The sequence below is a fragment of the Lytechinus variegatus genome, chromosome 15, assembly GCF_018143015.1.
Source record: "Lytechinus variegatus isolate NC3 chromosome 15, Lvar_3.0, whole genome shotgun sequence".
Taxonomy (NCBI): Eukaryota; Metazoa; Echinodermata; class Echinoidea; order Temnopleuroida; family Toxopneustidae; genus Lytechinus; species Lytechinus variegatus.
The window spans coordinates 25645573-25672738 of NC_054754.1; the positions used below are offsets into that span (position 1 = coordinate 25645573).

The 27166-nt window shown below is 35.5% G+C and overlaps 1 protein-coding gene across 1 annotated transcript in view; it reads right to left on the reverse strand.

Annotated features, from left to right (window-relative positions):
• Positions 1 to 16009, reverse strand: part of LOC121428616 (GTPase-activating Rap/Ran-GAP domain-like protein 3) — a 102330-nt gene extending 86321 nt beyond the window's left edge. Inside the window, 1 exon segment of the mRNA XM_041625377.1 lies at positions 14233 to 16009. Coding sequence (XP_041481311.1) covers positions 14233 to 14528 — 296 coding nt within the window. The 5' untranslated portion in view covers positions 14529 to 16009.
• Between the last annotated feature and the right edge of the window lie 11157 nt (positions 16010 to 27166).

Here is a 27166-nt window from a genome sequence, read left to right on the forward strand (position 1 = left end):
TGCTAAATAAATAGAGTAAGATTTACCGAGCAAAATGCTGAAAATTTCATTAAAATCATGATAATCTTATTACAAAAAATGACTAAGTTATTGAATGGTAATTTTTAACATTAGTGGAAAAACAGTCACATGCACGCCGATGTAAATATGAAATATGGAGTTATGTCCCACTTTTCTTTTTTCAAACATGTATTCTATTACATCAAATAACAATTGTTTTACATTTTCATACAGATGTGTATGAAACATGTATGTCTCCCTTGTAGCGAGATGTATTGCAGTAGAGATTATCCTAGGTTAAATCAGTAGCCAATCCGATCTCGTTGAATTTTGGAGGAAAAACTTTGACTAAATATGATTTCACATATAAATACAAAAGAATAAGGGAAAGTGGCCATTTATCAGCTTTGCATGTGCAAAGAAGTATTTTCATCGAAATACACGCAATGCATAGATTTTAATAACTTCGTTATTAATTGTCCAATTGGATGAAATTATCAGTGTTTTGTTTGTCTGGTTTCACTCTCTGTTCAAATCATATCACTTTCAGAATACAACCCTTTAATGCTCTGTTCCGACCACCCCTGGTCGTTTCGACGGTGATTATCAGAGCATATTTGTCATCAATCAAACTGCAATACTATTCGATTAACCTTACAATTCAAATGATCTGTCGATCTATTAAAATGCCAAACACATACACGTAACACCTTCTTCAAAAGGTCATATACATATCCTAAACGAAAACAACACGCCGGCAAATAGGAAATAGAACCGAAATGGATAATTGATACAACTTTTCGGATTCCGCGAGAGATAAACGTAAACACGTTCGTCCAATTTCAGTTCATGAATTTCAAACAATTATTTTCATTTCATTTATTTTGATTTTGTTATTTAGCTAAAGTCTGTTCAGTTTTGAACAAAAAATACTAAAATCATGAAAATGGGAATGAATTTTCACGTTCGGACATACAACACAAACTATATATTAACACATTGAATGCGGCAAGTCGTTTCTCGACTAATAGCCCTATTTAAAGTGATATATTACATTTTCCTTATAAATCGAATGATCAAAATAAGCCGATAATTTTAGTATGCATTAATCGTACCAGCGGGAAGTGATTGCCCATGTTTTAGCTTTCATCTCCGCCGGCAAGTTTATTTACATGAAATTCAGAGTAACGTAACTGCTTGCCGACATGGAAACCTGGCGGTTATGGATTTCTTGAATAAGACTTAATTCCACGGAATTACAAGGGAAAAAAGGGAAATGAAATAGAGACATAACCAATTTTCTAATATGAATATCATTGAAGAGGGAGAAGGGGAACAAGAACACGAGGAAGAGGAGAAAGAAGAAGGAGGGGGAAGAAGAGAACAAAGAGAAGAAGCTGATGAAGACGACGGCGACGATGATGATGACGATGATAATTAGACCTTCGTAAAAAAACACAGTGCTCAGGCGAAAATTGTCTCTATTTGATTTACTGATAAATCAGAAAATAAAGTACATGTCGGTGTATTCAAAATAAGTGTTCATTTTTCCTTTTGAATTCGCCGACAATGGGCGTCGAATCCACACCTGTCCGAAGACTCCTTATCATAAGCTCAAGGCCCCAGCCCTCACTCCCTCGCCCCCCTCTCCGGTGACGCCCCCTTCTCACGGTAACAACCCGTAATTAAACCAGACATTTTATTTTGAATGCAATCCTCGCGCAGCGATCAATATCGACCTGTTCGTTCTGATCGTGAAGAAATAAATTATGATAATTGGATGATACGACGATTGATTAAAAAAAGAACCTGTGCGCTCAGTAGGAGATCCATTTATTCCATGGAGCTCAGGTCCCTGGAATGTAAATCAGTGTATGAATAATTTCGCGGACCGGCGACATAATTCAGCTGAGTAGAAAAGGAGATATGTGTATCATCCAAAATCATAATATATAAAAGATAAGACCTATATTTCAGTTGACATGGATTTAAAGCGAATATTCATCCCGGGTTTCACTTTGAATACTAAAGAATTCCATATGATCACAAAATAGACCATTTAATGACGAAACGTGTCATGAACCGTTTGCATTCGTAGACTGCACCTGATTTATTTGTTTAAGTTATCATGTTTGAAGTAAGACCCACACAACAGCGTGTGACAAATCTAAAGATGAAATTAAGTGGGCGCGTCGTGATCTAGTGGTTCTGCCTCTCGCCTTTCAAACAGAGGGTCGTGGGTTCAAATTCGCTTTGTTTCCATCAGCAAGAAATTTATCCACACTGTGCTGCACTCGATCCAGGTGAGGTTAATGGGTACCGGCAGGAAGTAATTCCTCAAAAAGCTGTGCGCACCAGATTCGGTATCCTGGCTTAGCCGGGGTAATATAGGAACGCCTTGAGCACCTATATGGCAAGGTGGATACGTGCGCTATACAAATCCTATAATATCATTATTACTAATAATATTATGAAGCATTTTTCGTCATCTGCGCGTAATAAAGAACTGCTTTTATATTCTGTCGAACTTTGCCATGAAAATATTGGGGGGTGGTGTTTATTAGTCCACAAAGAAATAAACAAACACAAATCGATGGAATAAAAACTCGCAACTTATTCTCCCAGCCCGGTATACGGCTATACGCATGGTCGTACAAAGTAATATTTTCTCTGCAGATGGGGAGGTAAGAAATCAAACACGTGAAATCATGGAATGGATAAAAAGCGAGTGAATAAAGATTTTTAGGGTATTGACTGTGCCTTCAAAGTAAAACTGCACAATTTATTTCGAATATCATAGAAATTTGCAACAAATTGTATTTCTTTTAATTCTTAGGGGACAAGACCCACACCCCTCCCATTTGGGCCAAGGGTACGCAGGATTTTTTCTTTTCTTCTGGGGAACTAAAGGCAGAAATTCGTGAAATTTTCAGGAATACGTAAGAAAGCAAAGAAACCAGGTTGAATACGAGGACTTTTTTTTATAAGGATGGAATTTTATTATCTGATGTACAATGGGGGAGGTGTTTATTTAAAAATGGGACAACATAGTGTAGCCCCCTACCCCCACGCTGCGTTCGACCATGGATAAAGACTCAATATCTCAAGCCAAGCGTCTGGAAGGTGCTTTTGTAAACTCAGCCAGTTCGATTTTTCGATGGCCGTTGCCGATTTAAGTAATTACTCTGACGATGATTTCATTCGAGTTCGCTCGCGTGCAAGGTCATAGTTACAGAGGCCTATAGCTGCGTAAAAGATTCGATTACCTAACCTCGAGAAATGATTGAAGTTGCATTTTTGTTTCTTCACTGTTTTTTTTTTACATTATTCATTCTCACACCTATAGTAGTGAGTCTATTTTTTATATATTTTTTTAAACAAACAAGTGCACACCTAGTTATCAATAATGCATATAGCATTTCCATTTATTTGAAAGTAGGATAAAAGAGCATTGTAGAATAAATGCCTTGCTCACGGGCGTAGGTGCCGCGGCCGGGGATCGAACCCCGGACTTTCTATGTATAGCCAGGCGCCATAGACCACTCGGCCACGGCACCTCACCTCTTTATTTGAAACACGATATCGATCAATATTACTCAGATGTGGGGTATTCGGGTTTTGCAAACTTACTTCTTTCAGTGGAATTGAATGTCGGATGTAACTGTCTCAAAGTAATGATTTAAAAAAAAAGTTATCGATATTTTGATATATACGTTGTTCATAAGCATGATGAAGAAAAATACCGTTATGAATTCTAGTACATGGACACCAATGACAGGCAGTGCAATTAGCTACTCCTTTTAATATGGGCGTGATATAATGATTGTTTGCGGATTACTATGTGTTAAGCTTTCTTACGTCCCACTCTATTTCCCTTTATGTCTTTGGTCACGTAATAAGATTGCGGGTGTGCGCGCAATCTTTTTTCAACATTTAAAACTTTTATTTCCACTTAAACATAACCTAAACATAATACAAAGAATATATATATATTTGTTTGTCAATGATGCTTGAAGCTGGACTCTAGAGTATTGATATTAAATATTTTTCGATATTATTAATAGCTATGAGCGTGCTATCACCACCACCACCACCTTCATCAACATCATCATCATGATCATCATGATCATCATCATCATCACCACCATTGCAATTATTGCAATTTCAGCGCAGTATAACCCCCAAAATTTAGGGGAAAAAACATTTTAATCACCACGGTGATAAGATGGGCAGCTTCTCGAAGATGATTAAAATGAGGTGACGTTGTTTTGTTTGCCAGCGAGGCTGTTTCATCAAACTACAAAATAATAAGACGTCTTCCCAGCGAGGATCAACTCCCTTTAGATATAATTATATTTTTCAATGTCAACGTACTCGTCAACCCCTTCATGAATGATGCAAGTGAGCTCGGAGGTCTTAGCAAACTCGATGAGTATATACATACGGATGACAACTTTTATGAACCAAATCTGAACATTGTCATATGGCAGGATTTGAGAATGACTTATTCAACTCATACTTTATAACAATATATTGCATTTCATTGAGTGGTATACCCTGTTTGATGGTGATTTATGATGAAACTGCCCAGAAATATTGGATTGTATAGGATTATTGACTCGAGGCAGCTTTTGCGTAGTTTCTCGTTTGCCGAGATTATATTAGAAATATGAAAATCCATCATTGAGAAGTTGAATAAAAGCAACAAGATTATAAGACGTGGCCATTGTAAGGAAGCGGGTAAGAATAAACATCCTATGGATCACTAGCGTACTTTGGGGGCAGGGGGGCCGTCTGCCCCCCCCCCCCTGACGAGCATGAAACACCTTTTTTGCCCCCCCCCCCCTGGCGAGCTTGAATACCTTATTGCCCCCCCCTAACGTGCTTGTCCCCTTTTTTCTGATACAATATCATTTGTTTTGTGCTTGAAGACCTTTTTTGTGTTTGTTTTTTGGCTTGTCAAATATTTTGGCGGACGGTTTTGCCCCCCTGTGGAAAATCCTTGGTACGCCACTGCTATGGATATACACATTATGAAGGATGATGAAAAACTGGGGGTAAGAAGTTTAGGGGATCGGAAGTCGCAATAATATAGATATAAATCAAGTAATCAAGTATAAGATAAAGAATTCTTCGTCTATATACACAAGTTCATCCCCCAAAACTGATCACAAAGTAAAGAACTTTTACCATATCTGAGCAGGATGAGAACGTCAAGTTTTATTGATGAAAGAACCCTTGTTTCACAAAACTGACAATGAACACATATATCCCTTTTTTTGTTTTAAAGCTGCAACATCTAATTGGTCCTTAAAAATTAGTAGAGGGCTGAAGGGAATATTACATTTTATTGATATCATAACCTTTTAGATAGGTGGTATTATTATTAATTATAATTAGTATTATTAGTATTATCTCTATCATTATTATTATTATCATTATCATCATTATCATCATCATATAAAATGATGGTGGATTCAGAAGTATATCTGTATCTGCCCCGCCGGTCAAATGTGAATGAAATCATGAAACATTTCATCTAAGATATCATTCATGCAAGCTTCTAATACTCAAAACGAAATAACATCGAATACAAAGGGGTTTCTTATTTCAAAAGTACACAATTTTTCCTATGCCATTATTAAATGCCCCGTGGAAGCCCGTGGACAGACCATTTAGAAATTCATACCTTTGTACAAGAGCACCTAATTGCTTCACGCGAGGAACTCAATTGAGATATCAAACTACCCTAGATATCTGCTTGTATTAATTGCCCCCACACACCCAACTGCAGACAAATCGAAGGGCAATAAACGTGGATCGTTGTTATTGATCGATTTTAATCATAGGGAACTGGTGGTTTTGTCCTCCCGCCGCCCTCCCCTTAATCGATTCACAGCGTATGCTAAACTCCATACCTTCACGGTAGTGTGAAATTTAGTTAGAATGAAATTGATTGAGCGTATGGGCATTGTAATACGTGTGAGTAACTAATATGGGGTGATAATAATACGCCAAATATCGCTACGTATGGGTAGACATAATATTTGTTCTTCCATGGATTAGTGATCGCAGATCGATAACAGCTATTTGTTTTACTCTCCTCTACATACCTATACGATACTAGTAAGTCACGAAATTATTGTGACCACTTAAACACGTATTCTATGTTGTCGACTCTCACTAATCACTCCTCGGGCCCTTCTGACAAATAGTTGCGATTGATCCGATTAACCACAACTATGGAAAGCCAACAATGCCAAAATCTATAAGAGAACGTTTTCAAAATGTGCTCTATGTCGATGTCATTTATTTTCGTAATCATACTCATTGTTGTCTTGACAATTCAGCGTGCTCCCATTACAAAAAAAAATACATCATGCAAATGTCCTTTAAGAAGATAAATACACTGTAACAAGTGGAATGCCTCTGGCGGTCTCACCTGCATCACGCGATTCAATATAGCAGCAGTGCTGACTTTGAAACACCCTTTAAATAATTATTCACAAAAAACACCATTCATATAATGATACAATACTATGTTCATTGACATTGGACCTTGATCATGTGACCTAAAACTTGTCAGTGATACTTGATTACCCCTATATCCACATTTTATACACTTTATCTATAAACTTTGAAAGATATGACAGCAATCTAATAATTTCCTCTTATATGGCCAAAGTTCAATGACCTTAATTGACCTTTGACTTTGGTCATGTGACCTGAAACTCGCATGAGATGTTTAGTGATACTTGACAACTCTTATGTCCAAGTTTTACGAACTAGGCCAATATACTTACAGAGTTATGATGGTAATTCAATAAATACCCCCAACATGGCCAATATCAATTGACCTTTGACCTTGGTCATGTGACCTGAAACTCGCACAAGATGTTCAATGATACTTGGTTACTCCTATGACCACGTTTTATGAACTAGACCAATACACTTACAGAGATATGATTGTAATTCAACAAAAAAAACAACGTTGCCAAAGTTCATTGACCTTACATGACCTTTGACCTTAATTATATGACCTGAAACTCGCACAGGATGTTCAGTAATACTTGATTAACCTTATGTCCAATTTTCATGAACTAGGTCCATATACTTTCTAAGTTATGCTGTCATTTCAAAAACATAATCTTCGGTTAAGATTTTGTGTTGACGCGGCCGCCGCCGCCGTCGGAAAAACGGCGCCTATAGTCTCACTCTGCTATGCAGGTGAGTGCTGATTTTCTAGTTTAAATTTTAACTAGAAAATCATCACCCGTAGTGCAGTACTATACAAGCACTGTAAGTGCTATATTAGCACTTCACTTTTTACAGTGTATGAAATCAGTGGCTGTCCATATACATGATATAGGGTCGCATGTCACTGTAGGTCATTCGCCATGTTCGCGATCAGGGTAAATATGGTCAAAAAATATTTTTCTTTATATGTATATGTATTACCATTCTGTAAAAAATGAAAAAAATTTAAGGTTCTCATACCTTTATTTTTCCTTAAAATGACTAATCATTACATAGACGTCAAAGTAAATATTAATTTTGAAATGTGTTTTTCTCAAATTGGATCTGCTGCACATAAATAGTGGCAAAAGTTATTGGAACATTGGATTACCTAGTATTTTGAAGTTTTAATATTGTAACTTCAATAATTAAATCTGGAACAAATATCGAATTAATCATCTGTTACTGTGTGCATATTAATTTCAATAATTAATTAACAATATTTAATTTCACATTTTTGCCTCCAAAATGCCTTTGACTGTTTATATATTTGGCAAAATGACTACATCATGGGTAGAAATATTTGTTGCAGTGATACACCACTTATGTATTAAAAATTAAGTTTACAAATTAGATAATTAACCAAATTTCTCCAGTTTACTTATTAATTAGGTTGCAGATCATGGCTGGCATACACGTGTATTTCATTCCTGCATATTTTCAAAAATTGTCAATTTTTTTTACATTTTAGTACCCCGCTTTTAAATAGCCTAAAAATATGACACTGACAGTTACATTACATAAAAAGTTTAATCATGGAGGTAGAACCTCCATGGTTTAATAAACATTCTATCATTCACCGCATCCACCGGCTCCGCCACTCCTGTTATTTCAAACTTAATGTGCTATAATAGATATTGTTCTTGATATTGTATTGATCGAATTTATGGTAACGTATTTAGCCTATAGTTTTAGCTTCAAATTAGATCTTACTCAATAAATTTGGTCAGGATGCTGTGATGTAGCAACAATTTATCCATAGAACCGTGTGGGAAAATGTTCATCCGCCACACTCTTTTTGCATACCCAACTTATGAAATGCGACCATAGTTCAGGTTTATCGGATCAATCACAACTCTTTGGATAGGACAGGACCCCGATATGGAAATTCAAAGTTCATCATCTATCAGCCTATGGTAGTAACAAATGCAAATCGGAGCAGTCACTTTGAATTTTATAATTTGCATTATACAATGCAAATTGGGGATATACAAAACGAATACCCCACTTTGGCACACTTTTTTTAAATCTCGATTCGTTGATGACACAAAAGGCGAACTTGGAAGCGGGGGATTTATCTTTCATGATTGCATTGCAGAAGTCTTTTTTTTTATTCAAATTATGGCGGTATTGATATTTGTGGAAAACACCACTCATGAATAGATAATGTAGATAATTGTCAGATTTACATTTTTTTTCGGGATAGAAATAAATGGAGGAACGATAGGAACGAAAAAGTGAAGAAGGAGCAAAAAAAGGGGATGACGAGAGTAAGTGGGAAAAGGGTAGGGATAAAATATCGACCCACTATTCCGACTCTTAACAGATCATCGAAACAAATTGTGCCTACATGATTGATGCGAAGAGGATTCTGTGCGACTTTCTTTCAATGGGAAACAAAACCCATTTCCGTGATGCCAGAGTAGCTTAATAATTAACATAGGATTGATCCCCTTCAATCATTAGAAGAGTCTATGGCAAGTCATGATTCCACCATCTCATATACGAAAATAAAATTGAGCTTAAATAGACAGTTGCTGTTTTAGAATTGAAATTAAATCAAATTGAATGGAAATGCACTGTCACAGAAGAAAACATCAACGAATTAATTTTATTTTTTATTTGTTGGTATGCCCCCCCCCCCTTCCCCCCTCGATCCCTTTCAGCTTATATGTCGTTATGTAAGTCCATGCTTAGGTAAGCTGGTCCAAAACGTTTTCTCTTAAATAAATAGATACAAAAAATTACAAAGCAATGAAATATTAGAATGTAATGCTTCTTTCGGTATTCAAGTAACATTATAATGTAATTTAATTTAATTTACATTACAAATTCCTGCTGGTCATTTTGTTGGGGAGGGGGTGGATTTGTTAAAATTCATCCTTACCACAACAGAAACACAAATTTAAATGTAATATTTCAACTCCAGCTAGGCAATATTTGAATTACTATAACGCACAAACGCAATCAATTATGTATCGACTACACACATTTAGCATTTTCATAGGAAAGTTTTCGACCCAACTTTAATCTTACAATATTGTGAGTTTATTTACATCGAAATACCCATTATTATTCACATCATGATGTCATTTACCTACATCTCTCATAGAAAATAACAATGAGGAAATAAGAAGGTTTCGGTTGCATTACGCCCGCATCATGTTTGATAGAGGAACATGAGACTGCGGTTTATTTTCCGGATAGCGCTACAGTCACACCAACGAAACCGGTTCCAAACCGACCAACGCACTACATGCCATTTGAAATAAACGTAATAGATTGCGTGGGTCGGTTATCGGTTTAGACTAAGTGACTGGCTCATCATATATATGTACAAAGGTGGTTTACACCGTATCATGTTATCAGTTGATGAATCGATCAATAGAAAATACCCAGCATGCCCAGGGTTGCTCGTCCCATTGGCCTATCCATTACTTGCTATAAGATTTCCTTTTCACCCTTGTGAGCTATATTTACATGTATTTCCTTTCCGCTGTATCCAATAATCTAGTATTGAAATATTTTGTGAGGCAATCACGGATATGAGGGGGGGGGGGTGAGGGAAGCAGTAAAAAAATAAGTCAATGAAAAGAAGTGTGAGGCTATATTAAAGTCGACTTGCTTTTTAATTACCTCAGTTAATTTTGTGTTTTAATCTCCAATTTATGCACCTGTCTGGTTTGCGTATTGACATACAGTGTATATACACCCATGTAGGAAGAGCAAGGTGAAGGGGGTGGAAAGAGAGAGAGGGGGAGAGAGTTATAGATGGACATACAGAGAGATAGACTGAAAGGGGGAGGGGCTAGTCAGGAAGACAGCCAGATAAGAGATAGGACATTTTGTTCGCATGGAAAGATGTACATGTAATGCCAATATTTACTTCTTACTATTCAGCTCTTTGTACTTTCCGGGTGATAGAATTTAGATTTGATGGCGGTTTTTCCGTTAGATTTTGTGGCCTGGAATAATGTTTGAATGAAAATGTCAGCGTTTACTTCCGCTTGTACAGATCCATAACGATCTGGAGTTTCTTCGAGTGAAAATGGGGAGCGGGAAAAAACAAAACAAAATCCTATAGGCTATTAGCTCCTGTACTTTCATCGGGTAGATGTTAACAGTAGTATTTGTTGTTCATGACGCCTCAAATGGTTAACATTTTTTTTTGTGTGTGAATGATCCAACCCACACATCAAAACAGCACCTGAAGTAGCAGAACATTATCACGTGTCGATGATAACTCCATGTAAAGAAGGCACGATGCTAACAACACCAACCACAGAAATAAGAAAAGCAGGAAAGAAAGTGCAAACCTTGGCCTTGGATCTCCACCAATATCCAATCGCAACAACACCTTGCTTGACGGAGGTTTTATATCCTCCGAATGAAATAAAGGTGGATCGTCATCAAGTCTGAATCGTCCCCCCCCCTTTCTCTGCAGTATTACGTCCAGGAGAGAGAAATCATCTTCGAACGACCCCTCCCCCTTTCTTGGAAGGCATGTATTGTTACCACGGTCACGAAGGATATCATATTTATTTTGTTTACACAAGGAGTATAAAATTTAAGAAGAGAATGCAGCGAGCTAAAGTACTGTCTTAAAACAAATTAGTCAAATTGACTGGACCAGTAGTCAGCTGGGTGCAACTGATATGACAATCACTGATACTAACACTTCTGACATTATCTTCTAGTCAGAAATAACTCTGTTCTAGTAAAATACGACTAGAAAATGGTCAAATATGACCAGAATAACAGTTGCACCCAGCTGACCCTATTAACTAGTCATTTTTGACTGATTTGTTTTAGTCGATCTGCATCCGTAATGGGGAGTTTTCGTTTCCATGACGAACGACGGGTTCAAGAACATAGAAAACGTATAGCGAAATGCCCGACATAGCACAACAACAACGTCTTCGTCGACAACTGGTGATTCAAAACAGCAGTTTCGTCTTGGACTCTGGACAAAGATTTTTTTCGTCAGCTCCGAAATTTTTGAGGAAACTGCTGACCCAATTCACCGATTTTCGACAAAGACCTCCGAGCTGCTCCTTATATCATTTGATTTTTTTTTAATAATTAACATTTGATCACAAGAAAGCAAGACATGTGTAAAATACTAAATAAACATAATAAGTTACAGACTCCATTGCCTTCATAACTATTTCCGTAACCATTGTAAATAGTTATTTAAAATTTGAGTAAAATGTTCATGTTTGCCAGAATTAGTCATCTGATGCATATTACTCGGCTTTCACGACTGTTTATTTAATATTTTGACTTTAAATTTTGTTTATCCTTCACGATTATAATCATTATGCTTTTTTACGCGAAACCATATATATTGACATAGAAAAAGAGGCGAGCGATCCCATGAAAGATTCTCTCTGCGCATACTCTATGGTCAGACTCACTATGTGGCAAAACACTATACAGTGCGTCCCAGAATAAACGAAACCGAAATTTAGCGATCATTTATCATAACTTAATCATAAATAGAATATACAAATGACCTACCAATTTAAAGCTTAGAATCTCCTCTTTCATCTAATATTACTTAGGTTATTTCTTATTCACGCATGAGTGAGCAAAAACAATTTGAAGAAAGGATACCAAAAACTCATTTTGCGGGGGTATCTGGGTTTCAAAAAGAAAACCACATTTCTGAAAAGTTCAATATCTGCTCTTTAATTTGGTACCTCAATTACAGAATTTGGTCAAGAAATAAAAAAGTTCTGGTCATTTGAAATAAGGCTTGTATTTCCATAATTTCATGAGATAAACGTGTTTTCACCGGTTTCCCACAGAAGCTTTCGCATGGTGAACAAAAGATTTAATGCATGGCTGATCGTCAACAAAACGGAGTGTCGAGTGAGTTAGAAAGCCAGCCTGGAGAACCTCTTCATTTTATGAAATTATTGAAATTAAAGCCTTATTTCAAATGACCAGAACTTTGTTATTTCTTGACCATTTTCTGTAATTTAGGTACCAAATTAAAGAGCAGATATTGAACTTTTCAGAAATGTGGTTTTCTTTTTGAAACCCAGATACCCCCCGCCAAATGAGTTTTTGGTATCCTTTCTTCAAATTGTTTTTGCTCACTCATGCGTGAATAAGAAATAATCTAAGTAATATCAGATGAAAGAGGGGATTCTAAGCTTTAAATTGGTAGGTCATTTGTCTATTTTATTTATGATTAAGTTATGATAAATGATCGCTAAATCTCGGTTTCGTTTTTTCTGGGACGCACTGTAGAATATGCAATATAGTACGGCATCTTTTATCAAATTGCTTACACATTGTTGGCAAGCCCCTGTCATGTTACCTCAATACACGATACAAGTCGTTTGTTAAAATCAATGACAAATTGCCTAGCATGCTCAATTTATTGAACTAGAAGTTGGTTTGTACTTTTGCCATACATATACACACCAGCGAGCTGGCTTTGGCCTTCAAATGCACTTAATATGTACACATTGTGTTTTCATACGCTGTGGGCGCACGTTGTTTAAATAAAATTTCACTTTGCTGTGGAGTACATTTCGCCGCATTGTCTGATAAGTTTTTAATGTAAGTTGTAACAGGCCTACTACAATGAATTGTGAGAGGCGGTGACAGCGAATTACCAACTAGGCCTGCAACTATCGGCAATGAGGTAATAATTGGAGTCTGTTTGGTGTAAAGCAAATTCATATCATTGCCATCGAAACTCGTCAAAACAACAAGCCTTATATAATGAGAAAGATAATGAGGATATATAGTCTTTACGAGCCGTGGGAGGGGAGGGGGTGGAGGTACCCACTCATCTCCAATCCTGCCGGAACTTATGAAATGATCATTTTCTTTTTTACCACCTCGTACATGATCTTTCATGATAATTTAATGGTATAAAAGTTAAAATTTAGCAAGATAAAACAGATTTTAATTACTTTTTTTTTCATATCACATGTATTGTCATACGTCAAAGAGACCCTTTTCAGTGCTTTATCATCTGCCGTAATTCACAAGTATTCCATCCATAATGAGCATTCCGTTGTCATCATGAAGATCATATTGATATGCAAGAACATGGTAATAGTGATCATGATGGCGAGTATGAAGACAGACCACCTAATTCGTCCGCATGACGAATTAAATTCTAGTTTGTTCTTGTTTTTCATCATTCTAAATTTGTCAATACGTAGGCCATTTGTGCTGATTTTTTTTCCAATGAAACGAACAAATGAAAACAAAAGAAAAAAAAGGTTAACATCACATATAATTCGCTTTGGGTGTTATTTTGTGTGTATGTTGAGCCATGCTTTATTAAAATACATACACAACGAAACTGATTCAATATCAATTTTAACCATCACCCACTGGCACCCCGACCCCCAAAGATTACGGGAAAGGAACTTAGTGCAAGTAAAAATAAATGGATAGAGTATATGAAAGGTTATTGTAATGCATATTTCTATGTAGGTGATCCAATGAACTTTAGATCAGAAGACTAACTTCAAAGTATAATTTCACTTTCAGAGTTAACAAACATGTAAATCAAGGCAATTATGATAATGTGAATTCAGTTTCGGAATCAAGCAGATATTGTTTCGATTAATGAATGTTAGGCCTATATAGTTACGGCAGTTGCAATTAAAGCTAAGATCTGAAAAAAATGTTACCACTGACCCGGAAGCATGATATGATTTACTCTTGTTAATCAGTGAATGTTACCTTTGAGCGCGACGTCGAACCTGAGGGCTGAGATCGCCGACATCGCGAAAACTCGTCAACCGATTCTCGGGCAACGATTCCGCCGACAACTTCATCATATCGACGTCCTCGCTCTCCCGGAGCTGTTTATGAATATTCTTGTCGAATCTGATTCCCCCTCCTAAGCCCCCACTTGCCCCACCGCTCACCGGGCTAGTCATTTCCATCCGGTTGCCCGAGCCACCGCCGAGGGACGACAGAGGTCGGGCTAGCGGACTTACAACGCATTCCCTCCTTTTATGCAAGAAGTAATTCATGTTTATTGTGTCATCCAGAGAAATCCAATTAATAATCCAATGTAGAGGTATTGACAAATTGCACTGAGTGAAATGCAGTCATTACTCCATTATCGTACTACAATGCGAAGAGTAATTTTCAGGAGTATTTTGAAGGCCTTGTTCATGTTTGCGCACGATCATAACATGCATGAATGAAACAGTATTTATTGTAAGATGAGCACCTCAATGCTGATAAACCTTCCGCTCACACCAGCAATCTTATGTAATGCATCCATTTGTGACGATGAAACATCACATATCATTAAGGTGATCGCATAAGGTTCACCAACCTCCATCAACGATCAAAATGGAGAAACGCGAGTAAAAACAAACCAAACCAAACCACCTGTCATATTACGGGAATACCCAAGTTATAATTTCCTCTTACATCCAATGCATAACAAGTTCAACACAGCGCACACAATTCAATATCAAATCCTCTCCAGCAAGCTCAACGTGAAATCAAGAGACAATTTCCTGTCTTTGTCCAATGAATACGCGAAGTTACAGAACATGGAGAAAAAAGAGATAACAAACGTAGTATTGAGATAATCCAATCTATTTGCACGGGCCAAACTCCCTGCAGAGTTGGGAAAAGTAAAGCGAGGTCGGTGAATCGTGGCTAGCCGAGAAATCAAGGCAAATTGGCAGGCCCACGCTGATATATCCAGTAGGAATCCAAAGGAGGGTCGACTATGAAGGAGAGATTGGGAATCCCAAGCGGGTGGTGGTATTCCATCTTTTAGCGCATCCTTTTTTTTAGTTTGAGGCGTCTCGAGAAAGAAATAAAACGAATTCAAGCTGCTTCGGAAGCCCTGCCCACTCAGTGGGTGATACAAATTTAACCTCTCAGGTTTACTTCATAGTTCCTGCACTCTTAAAGGACTTCTTGACTTCCCCCTGTCCTATCCAGAATCCACACTGAGCGATGGTCATGAAAGCATCTGATACTATGGGCATCCACCCACCACACACCACTGACATCGCACACCGTGACGGTTTCCCGCGGAAATGTACTTTTGGCGCACGCCTGTCTGGGATAGTTGAGTGTCTCAAGCGTGAGGAGGCCTCGTTTCGACGGATGCAGCTTGCTTGGATACGACTGAGCACCACTGATTAGCTTGGCTTCTGTCTTGAGCATTGAAGATCCTTTCTCGGCTCTACCTCTGCATTCCAGCAGCAGCACTCACAAACACGTTCATTGTGCAAATAGATTCATTCTCCACGCATTGCCAAAACCCTTAAAATGAGCAAACCAGTCCGAGGAGATTGATTGTGCCGTAGGAGGCGACATTTCACTTTTGAGCCTCTCCATCGTCGTGGATAGTTGGTGTGACGTCATTCGTCAAGGTTGAATGGAAAGGAAAACAGCCTTCACGGATTATTAGCGATGCTTCTGACTGACATTTAACCGTCATTATCACATCCAATAAAATCAACACTCGATATTTGACATGGCTATAATATCAATAGGCGCTGATACCGAAAGACAAAAAAAATGTAAACAATGTAAAATGATAAGCTATGAATCGTATTTTAACTGGAATTATGAAATATCGCCATATTCAAATAAATTTCAAGGTCGACCTTAATAGTAAACTGTGCAAACCCTTCACTCGAGCTAAGGGTCCGAATTGCAGCCTACTCATGTCTTGTGTACTGAAGGAATTGAGACAGCAAATTTTGAATGTGCTAGTCTTTGCATGAAGACATACTTGTTGATCATCGTTTCAATCAGGGTCTGTGCCTGCAGACTAGGTCGACCTATTGTGAATCTAGTGTCTAGATTGTACAATTTGAGACAACAGGTGTGTAATTGCCACAATAAAGGAACAAAAACATTCACTATGGCAACAGTTCGTATTGATTTGATAACACTGACCGTAACGTTTAGGAATTCGTTGAAGCATGTCTTGTGATTATTAGCTCAATGCATTCAAACTTGACGATAACATTTATTTCATTCCTCAAAGATAAACTTTAGGGAATAGGTTTAGTTACACTTATGAATATAAACTTTATTTATATAAGTAATCAAATAGAAATGGATGTGGACACCAGACCCACATCATAGGAGGAAAGTTTAAACAATGTCAATGAATAATCACTTAATCGTTTGTTAGCTTAAAAATAATCTTACAAATAAATTCTAAGGTCAATATGTGTTGAACCAAAATGCTGAATAGTTTCAGATCACATAATGACATACTGCTTGCTCCCACAAAAAAGGAAACCCGTTTTCAGAGACAAATTTTACAATTATTAAATATGTGTTTGCTACATAAGAGTGGAACCTCATCTTTAAAAGGAGGCCAGCATCTTAGCAAATCGTTCGTGCATGGCATATTACAAACAATAGATATTGAGGCATGTCAGAAATGATTTGCTCAGAAACTCACGTGTGAAACTGAATCCACTTTCATTTCATATCAGGGATCAGGGAGAGAAACTTCACAAATAGAATGCAAGGAAATGCTTATGAGCCAATCGTCGAATAAGCACGGTCGTTGTATTACGAACCAATCTTGTTCAAATTTTCTGATTTTAGACATTAATTAAAATTTAAAACTCGTCTTGCTCATTAATGCGAGAAATGTTCGTCTCATATTAGGTATCAAAATGTATAGGAATAATTGAATTATATGACGATGTAAATGAAATATCAAACTTCATTTTCCTTTGAAGGAAAAAAGACATGGAAATCCTGGTTTTCTTTTTTTGGGGGGACCCACTGTAGGTACACTTGATTTAGGGAATCAGTTCAATTTAACTAATAAATCTACTCTGTTCAAAGCAGGTATCAAAGATTAATTTGATAACCAAATCTTAAATCCTGAATCGACCTTGCCAAAATATGCCAAGATACAACTTTACGATCGAACCCCCCCCAAAAAAAAAAATCAAGTAAAAGAAATTGGGTCCCAAATTTTCGCCTGTTGCGCTCTAGTATATATTTTATAAGTGTTCGAAGAGCAACATTACCAAGACAGGGTGCAAAAAGCAATTTAACGGTAAAATTCAAATTTGAAAAAATACATTAATTTGTATAAAGGTAATACACTACAAGTTTGTAAAATTGGAGTGTAAGAAAGTATGTAAATATAATTCACATTAAGCTTACCAAACGTTTAATACAAGACTAACTTGAATATATCATTATCTGTTTGAAAAAAATGTTATGTTATTAGCCAAGACTTTGACAATATCTATCTAAAATGTTCATGTTATCGTATGTGCATTTTATCAATGGGGTGGAATAAAAAGGGAGGATGATATATTCACCGTACCTCACCACGTTTCCGAACATGGGAGGATAGACGTCTGGGGAATGTTAATTAAAAGTACGCCTGCGATTCTTCTCTGTTACAATTTATTTCACAACATCTTGTCATCTTTATATAAAGAGTTACCGAAGATGTACATGTTTTATCGTAGTTTCATCATTACTCGAAAATTCTAGTTTGGAGAGTTGCAGAAAATGGTAAAATTAAGTAGAGTTTTCAAAACATCGTTTAAGGATCACGCGATCATGACAATTGGTTACCATGCTTACCTGTTTAAAATGTAAGAATGCCTGTACAGAATGTGAACAAGACTTAACATCTTTACAAACTCGTTGTCATGGAAGCAAATACAAATGGTATACCTATCTAACTAGATGGAATAAATGGAGCAAGCATATAACGCTTCTCTAGGCTTGATAAAAGATGTGAAGGACGATTAGTTGAAAGCAAGTAAAGAAAAAAATAAAGCTGTTGGGATGAAGTGAAAACAGAGAGAGAGAGAGAGCGATGAGATGAGAGGGGGATAAGGAGCTATAAACATGATAAAGGAGCAAATAAGTAAAAAAAAATAAAAAAAGAAGCTATTTGACAAAAAACAACTACAAATTTTTATCACTGAGACAATTTCAGGTGTTTACAAGGTAAACGTTTTACTTTGGGTTGTTATTCGTCTTTTTTACCTTTATAAATTCCTTATTAATTCCATATATGTTAACTTTTTAGAAAAAAAATGTAAAGCCTAACATTTGCCCACACTGATTGGAACACTAGCATTTTCTTCAATTATTAGATCGCGTTGCTATTTTGTAAAAATGTTGAATGTTTTGCATCGTGATTAGAATTTTATTTGAATTTATATTACTTTTATTTCATTAATAAACACCAGCCGTTATATGAATTGTTATTATAATCAGCATTAGAACTAGGAGTTATGTTATAAGAGGGATATGATAATAATACTACTAATCCTTATACAGGTCATCAGTGTTAATTGGTAATCATTAAATTTTACATCATTATCATAATCATCATCGTTGACGTCACCATCATCATATTTGTTCCTGTATTAATTTTGTCGATTCACTTATTCATATGCTTTGATAAATTCACCTTTTTCCTGTACCATTTCCAGTCTAACTGCCTGGAAATATCAGACTAGAAACGATTTGTCAACAAGTCGAATCAACGAACATTTGTTTGATTTGTTACCGTATGATTTTCCAAATCAATTTGATCTTACCCCCCCCCCCCCTCCCCATGTTCTTCAGAATTGTAACTCATACGCGTAGGGCGAAAAGGGGGACACTGGAAAGTGAGGCAAATGCTCAGGCAAGAAAACCTGGATCGTCATTCATTATGCATATTCGTGCGATCTATATACATTAATCAATGTTCATCAGTATTGTTACGTTGTATGACGTCAGCATTCGGGTTCACGGGCCATGGTATATCATTGCTAAAAACCCTTCAAAATCAGAGAGAGGACAGAGAGGGGCAAGTGAAAATGGCAAGACACCGATAGAGAGAAAGTGAGAGAGACACGGATGGAAATTATTTTACACAGATAAGTCAGACCGCCCTGCCAGATACATCTATGGGGGGGGGGAGGTCAAGAGGGAGAAAGATAACAAAGCATGGGTGTGGTAGGAGTAACGATTGAGGCAGTAGCAGGTAATAAAATAAACAAAAATAAAACAAAAAAGAGGAAAAAATGAATGTATACTGTGACAACTGCAAACAGGTTTGCAGACCAACAAACATATAGATAGATATATACATGTAGATAGATGGATGGATTAGATAGATAGATAGATATATAAATATAGGTAGGTAGGTATGTAGAGAGGGGGGGAGAGATAGAGAGAGAAAAGGAGAAGAATAAGAAAGAAGACGGAGAAACGGGGAAAGTGAAGGGGAAAAATGATACCTTTTATTGTAGAGAGGTAAGGGTAGTTGATATCCACAACAAGTACTAGCGCTAGTACGTCGAACTTTGTTTTAGGAACCACCAAACGTTATGTTAAATTTACAAAGCAGTACACATGCGTACAACGATCTGATACCTTGTCATGTCATGGCTCCGAATTGAAAAAAAAATGGGGAATATCTAATAATCACCTCCTCAACCCAGGTTTCACTTATTCCTTATGATATTTCAAATGAAAAGCACGGATATTTCTTATATTTTTCATTAATTAAGTCTTAGAATGGTAAACATCACTGATCATAAGTATAAAAAAATGAAGACAAGTAACACTAACATAAAAGAAAATTGCATGGAAGGAGTACATAATTACCAATTATTATCGCAGGAATGAGCAAATAATGACGGAAATGAGCAAACAAAATAAAAGAAATACAATAACAGGAAATGAGTACATAATTACCAGTAATTAGACAATTATCTGACAATTGTTAATGAATCTCAACACACTCGTTATATACGTCCCTCTTATATGCGACTAAATTACTTCAAAATAAAGAATTTTCTCAATGAAATGTATGGAATTAGGAAGCTCATCTCATGTTTTTATTTTTTTTATAAAAATTTCATTGGTCTCGCTTCAGTGGTTTTAAATTCACAGTCTATTACGTGGTGTTTTTCAGCCCATTCCAAGTTTTCATGTATGCAGCACTGCTGTGTGTTCTGCACTTTGTAGCATATCCACCCCCTTTGAACGTTCTAACCATGCTCATCAAATCACAACCTTGAGCATGTTCAGAAGGGCAAAAACAATATTTGACAGTTAATTTCATGTTTGATAACGGGAGATGCACAATGATTAAGACAACGGGTCTTATCTGTTTCATGCCTAATTCATGGCTAATACTGCATTTTTGTTTTTATTACTTTTTTTAGTTAATAATCTACTGTGGTCAAGTTAATTCAAAGTAACTTTTTAAAAGAAAAAAGTCAAAATTTTCTCTGGTAAAGTTCCTGTTTCGCAGGGAGATTAACTTGTGGATCACCCTTTATTTTCAGCTTATTTTACTCATCCATCGTTCACATTTCTTTCAGGTTAGTGCACTAATTCCCCGTATGAATCATAAAAAACTTATTTATTTTATGTTTCTTGTCCTTCTGAACATTCAGAACATGTCCAAGTTTATGATTTGATAAGTCTTGATATGATAAAGAAAATGTCCCTGCTCAGATCCTGGATGTAAAAATGGGGGTTAACATGCTACAGACAATGCAGATATGCATCAATGCTGCAAACTTGGAATGGGCTAAAATGCACCACTGTTAAGTAACAGATTGTGTATTCAAAACCGCTGAAGCGCGAGCAATGACATTTTCATAAAAGTTAGATCATTATGAAATGAGCTTTCTACTCATGAACATTTATTGTATAACACTACCACATTCAGTCCTATGTCAGAGGGATTTTTTTTTTTTTGGGGGGGACGCGCTGTAGATTTCGTCACAATATACATTCCATGACGTCGTCCCCATTTGTCCATTTTAGAATATAAAGAATGGTATGATTATCTTTTAAAAAGAACCCTCTTTGCTTACCATAATAATACATGTATTATGGGTATAGTACATAACTGCGACAAGCATACTCTAATTATAATTAATAAAAAATGATATAAAGAGATTTCAGATACATCGAACAAGGGAAATAATTATTACTTTGAAAATTGTTAAAAATTGTATCTTCACAGGGTAGGTAATTGCCTTAAATTGCGAATGGTGCGTAAGCAGTCTATCCTGGCGCTACATTATCATTGTTGGAAAATATGCAATGGCTGGTTCATTTTTCTTGAGCAAAATATCATCCCTTTCCGAATTTTGAAGAAAAATCTGAACAGAATGGGATCAAGAAAAAATAAACACAAAACAGAGAGAAGAGAAAAGTAGAAATTAATCTCTATCATGTCATGTCATATAAAGAACATTGTGTGTGTGTGTGTCTGTCTGTATGAGTGTTCGTGTATATATCTGAATTATATCTGAATTGAAAAATGAATGGGCACCTAGGTTTTCGAATAAATTAGTCTTTTGGGATTTCTTAAAAATGAAAATGAGGGAATTTGCTATGAAATACTCTCGGGAAAAAGCAAAATTACGAAAACGCGAAATAGAAACAGTAGAGGCTGAAATCAAGATTTTAGAAAAGCAGATACTCGAAGGATCATCGGGATCTGTGATTGATACAATTAAATTGAAAAAAGATAAGTTAAATGAATTATATAATTTTTCTCGGCAAGGAATTAAAGTTCGCTCTAGAGCAGATTGGTTTGAGGAGGGGGAAATAATATGAAGTACTTCGAACAACTGTTAAAAATAAATAAGAGGAAAAGTGTTATTAAAGAATTAGTCATTGAAAATGGAGAAATTATTAGGGACAAAAATAATATTTTAAAAGAAATAAAGATTTTCTATGAAAAATTATATTCTTTGAAAAATGAAAGTTATTATGATAACACTTTATTTTTTAACGAAGTCTTAAAATTAAGTGAACAGAACAGAGAATTATGTGAAGGTAAAATAACAAAAGAAGAATGTTTTAAGGTGTTAAAAGAAATGAAATGGAATAAGTCACCTGGAAATGACGGTTTTACCGTAGAATTTTATGATACACTTTGGCCAGTGTTAGGGGATTTGTTGGTAGAAGTATTAAACGAAACATATATAAGAGGGGAATTAACAATTTCTCAAAAACAAGGGACTATCACATTGATAGAGAAGGAAGAAAAGGTGCTTTATATATTAAAAATTACAGACCCATTACGTTATTAAATGCAGACTACAAAATATTATCCAAGGTTTTGGCAGCAAGGATCAAACAGGTTTTAAACGAAATAATTCATTATGATCAGGTGGGATACATAAAAGATAGAAATATTGGGGAAGCAGTCCGACTAATAGAAGATATATTATTTTACTCTAGACATTACTTGGAGCAAGGACAAGGATTTTTGATTGCGGTAGATTTTGAAAAAGCGTTTGACTCTGTTTCTCATCAATACTTATTGAAAGCACTCAATTTTTTTGGTTTTGGGGAGTCATTCTGTTCTTGGGTGAAAATACTATATAAGGATATAAGTAGTTGTGTTATGAATGGTGGGTATTCCACCGGTTACTTTAATGTAGAAAGAGGGGTCAGACAAGGTGACCCACTTTCGCCCTATTTGTTTTTGATTGCAATAGAATTACTGGCACATGAAATAAGAAGGGACAAAATTATTAAAGGGATAAGTTTGGGGGAGCATGAAATAAGACAGGTCTTGTATGCCGATGATATGACAATTTTTTTGAAAGACATGGATTCAATAAAAAGGTTGCATTATATTTTTGAGGAATTTGAAAAAGTCAGTGGCTTAAAGGTAAATATGGACAAGACACATTTTATGTACATGGGTAAGGAAAATGGAAAAACAAATGACCCTGTAAATGTATTTGGCAAATATGTTAGGGAAGTTAAAATTTTAGGAGTAATATTTTCAGTTGACTTTAGATTAAAAGATGATCTGAACTATAAAGAAATATTAAGTAAAATAAAAAAGCTTTTAGGTTGGTGGAAACAACGAGACTTGACTATTATGGGAAAATACATTTATTGAAAACATATGCATTGACAAAGTTAAATTATGTTTCGTCCATCCTTGTTGTCCCCTCATGGGTGTATATAGAAATCGAGAAATTATCATTTGATTTTATATGGGGAGGGAAAGATCGTATTAAAAGAAAAATTATGTATCAGAATTATAATTGTGGTGGGGTTAAAATGATAAATTTTGAAATATTTGATAGAACGCAGCGTATAATGTGGGTAAAAAGACTTTTGTATGGAGAAAGAAATCTGGGGTGGAAGTTATTTTTTGATTATTCCCTAAGTTCAGTTGGAGGAAGGTTAATTTTTCTATGTGATTATGAAATGAAAAAGATAAAAAGTAAGTTGAATATTCCATCTTATTATTTGGAAATGCTAGATGCTTGGCAAAAGATTGATAATTTAAGACATTTTAATGGTTCTAAAAATCCAATCATTTTCAATAATAAGAATATTTGTATAAAAAATAAAATGATATTTGATAAAGATTTATTAGAACGAGGGTTAATTAAGGTTGAACATATCATTGACAATGGACATGTTAAACCAGTTGCATATTTTTTGAACCTTGGTATGGGTAGTGATCTTTTGTTTATAATAGGTGAAATATATCATGCAATTCCAAGTGATTGGAGAAATGATTTAGGTTCGATACAATTTTGTGAGATAGACTTAATTAATTATAATATAAACTTGCTTCTGTTGGGGAGGGAAATTAGCTTTAAGGAGGTATTATCAAGAAAAATATATGAATATTTTATTAAAGAATTGCAAAAGTCATATGATTTACAGATAAGAGATGGACAAAATAATTATAATTATACAGAGAAAGAAATTAGTGAATGTTTTTTTAGACCAAGAATAACATTATTAATTAGAAGACAGAGGGAATTTCAATTTAAGCTTCTGCATGGGGCAATTTACACTAAAGTTAATTTGTTTAGATTTGGATTTGTTGAAGATAATCTCTGTTCGTACTGTAAACTGGAAACGGAAACATATTCACATATATTTTTGTCTTGCTTAAAGGTCAAACTGATATGGGAAACTTTGATACAGCGATTTGAATTAGATGAAATAAAGGACTTGAATTGGCGGGATATATTTGTTGGTTTGTCAGGCAATACAAATAGAATAAAAAGTTGTAATACTATTATCTTTATGGTAAAATATATATTATTTATATTTAGAAAGGAGGGGGTTTTACCAACCATTGACGATATACATAAACTTATTTTAGAATATAAGGATCAAGAAAAGAAAATAGCTATTAAAATGGGGAAATTAGGGCGGCACTTGCAAAAATGGGAAACAGTAAAATTGTGACAAGGTTAAGTTGTAAGTCTTTATTTACTTTCAATATAATAATATGTAATACTTCTCCCGTGAGCTTGTTATATTCAAAATTTTTCATCGAATTGTTTTGTACTTTTAAACATGATTTATTTATAATGAGTGTGAGCAGATCTTCTGGGCAGTGGTGTGTTGGGTGTGTGTGTGTGTTTGGGTGTGTTTGTGGTGGGGGGGGGGAAGTTTGGTCTTTAAGCATTTTTATAATAACTGATTTCATTGTTGATTTTTTTTTTTTTTTTTTTAAGATATATATGACTCATGATTTTGTTAAGTTAGTGGAAAAAAGTGAAAATATGAAGTGTAAAGTATTATATATGATTTGAAATGTTAAATTGAAATGTTATGTTCATGAAATCAGAATAAAAACATTATTCAAAACAAAAAAAAAGTATATATATATCAATATGTATATTTTCAACGCTTCTAACTGGCTGGCGCCTTTGGTGCATCAACTGTATGATATCATAGGTGTTCGTAATGTCATCCGCATACGTACAGTATAATGCAAAGAATTCAGCGCTATTTTCTTCTACAGGAAAAACAGAAATCCCTCGGAGCATTTCCAAGAGTGTGATGTCTCACCAGTATACCGAATTTAGAAATTGCCATATCCATAATTGAACTTATTGAAGAACCTCGGATCCATATTTTTCAAATGGCGTATCAGTAACAAAAAAATGCCCCGAGGCTTCCATGAATACATTTTGTTGATTTTTAAATATGGTTACAATAGAAATAAACTAGATAAACTTTGTGCCGAAGTAGGTCATTTTGATTTTTTTAGATACAAGTCTAGAAATCAATATTATTTGAATTGACCTAAGGTTGGATGTTCAGTTACGCTGCTCGTAGGGAAATTTCTTTTCAGAATAGTTTTGAAAAAAAAGTTGTGGATTAATTTCCTCTATATAATGCATTGCAACTTACAAAAATAAATTCTACGTCTAAAAACAAATGATGTGATGTCAAATCTACAAATTGCATGACCATACTTTTGAAAATACAGAAAGTAATATTAAATAACCTTCTGGGAAATAATGAAACAGAACAAAAATATAACCATGCGATATATATACATACTCTAGGCCACCTACTTCAGTTTATTCCATGGTATCACATTTTACTGGCGTTCTGATGAAGTTTAGTTGGACCCCTCTCACATGCCCCAGATATATATTTATTATTGCTCATTATACGAAGAAATGCAATAAATTCCTGATATTGAACCACCGATTACACTAACATTTCAGTCTATTTCTACAGGGCACCATTGTAAATAAAGGGCTACCTTGTTGAAACAAAACGTGAATAAATAAATAAATAAAATAAATAGATAATGAATAAAATAAAATAGGTAAATAATTGAATAAATAAATAAGTAAATAAATAAATAAGTAAATAAATATTACTGTGATGGGTTCTTTCTTTTTTATTCCAGGAAAATATGTAGGCGTGTGCAAGTGTTTAGTTGTCAGGGGAGGGGGGGGGGGGTATCCTTCAAAACCCCAAATGAAAAAGAAAATACAATCATAATGTTGCCGTCGTAATATCATAATTTGACTTGTATATGGTTTAGGGTTGCTACCAGCAGTGTATATAAGATGTATCGTATAAAAAGATCGATTTATTTGAACAGCTCGACAACGTCAGACAAAAGAGTCACATGAAATACAAGCCCACCAGCGGACTTGATGTCCGTCTGGTTAAGAGTGGATTTCAATAATTGAATTTGCAACAAAAAAAAGGCTACCGATTTCTAGGCTCGTGTCTGCTTTCCCATTTTTTCCCTTACATAATATTCTTGAAGCCCCCCCCCCCCCTCCACATGAAAAGATTTTCAAGGTGTACACGCCTCTGATTATTTTTGTTAAAAAAATCGAAGTTCCACAAAATTAAGTACAGGACTTTGACATCTTCATGAAAATGCAATTCTAATAAGTTGTCTGAATAGGTGTGACTTTTTGATTGTCTTTAAGAGACCACAAAAAAGAGAAAAATATCGAATACGCGATGCCATGTAATTTTTGCATTTGAAAAACCCCAAATAAATCAACATAATATTATATGGGATGTTTCGTTACATGTAGCAGTGCTTTACAATATTAAGCAAATTATTTCCTTTTACTTAGTGTAATCTGGATCTTGTTGGGTTTCCCAGTGTGTAGATATTCTTCCATTTTCGAAATCTCATATATCATGTTAATATAGAAAAACTACATGCCTTAACCGATACTTGCCACCCCGTACTGCGAGGAGGAACTAAGGTTAAAGAGACATTGGCTCGTACGGGGAGGGGTGGGGGCATTTTTCTACACGACATTTTCACAGACAGGCTGCAATTTGGATGATGGTGCAAGAAGATAAGAAGGAGACAATGTGTATCAGTGGCAAGGAGAGGTACTCTGATGTCTCCTGT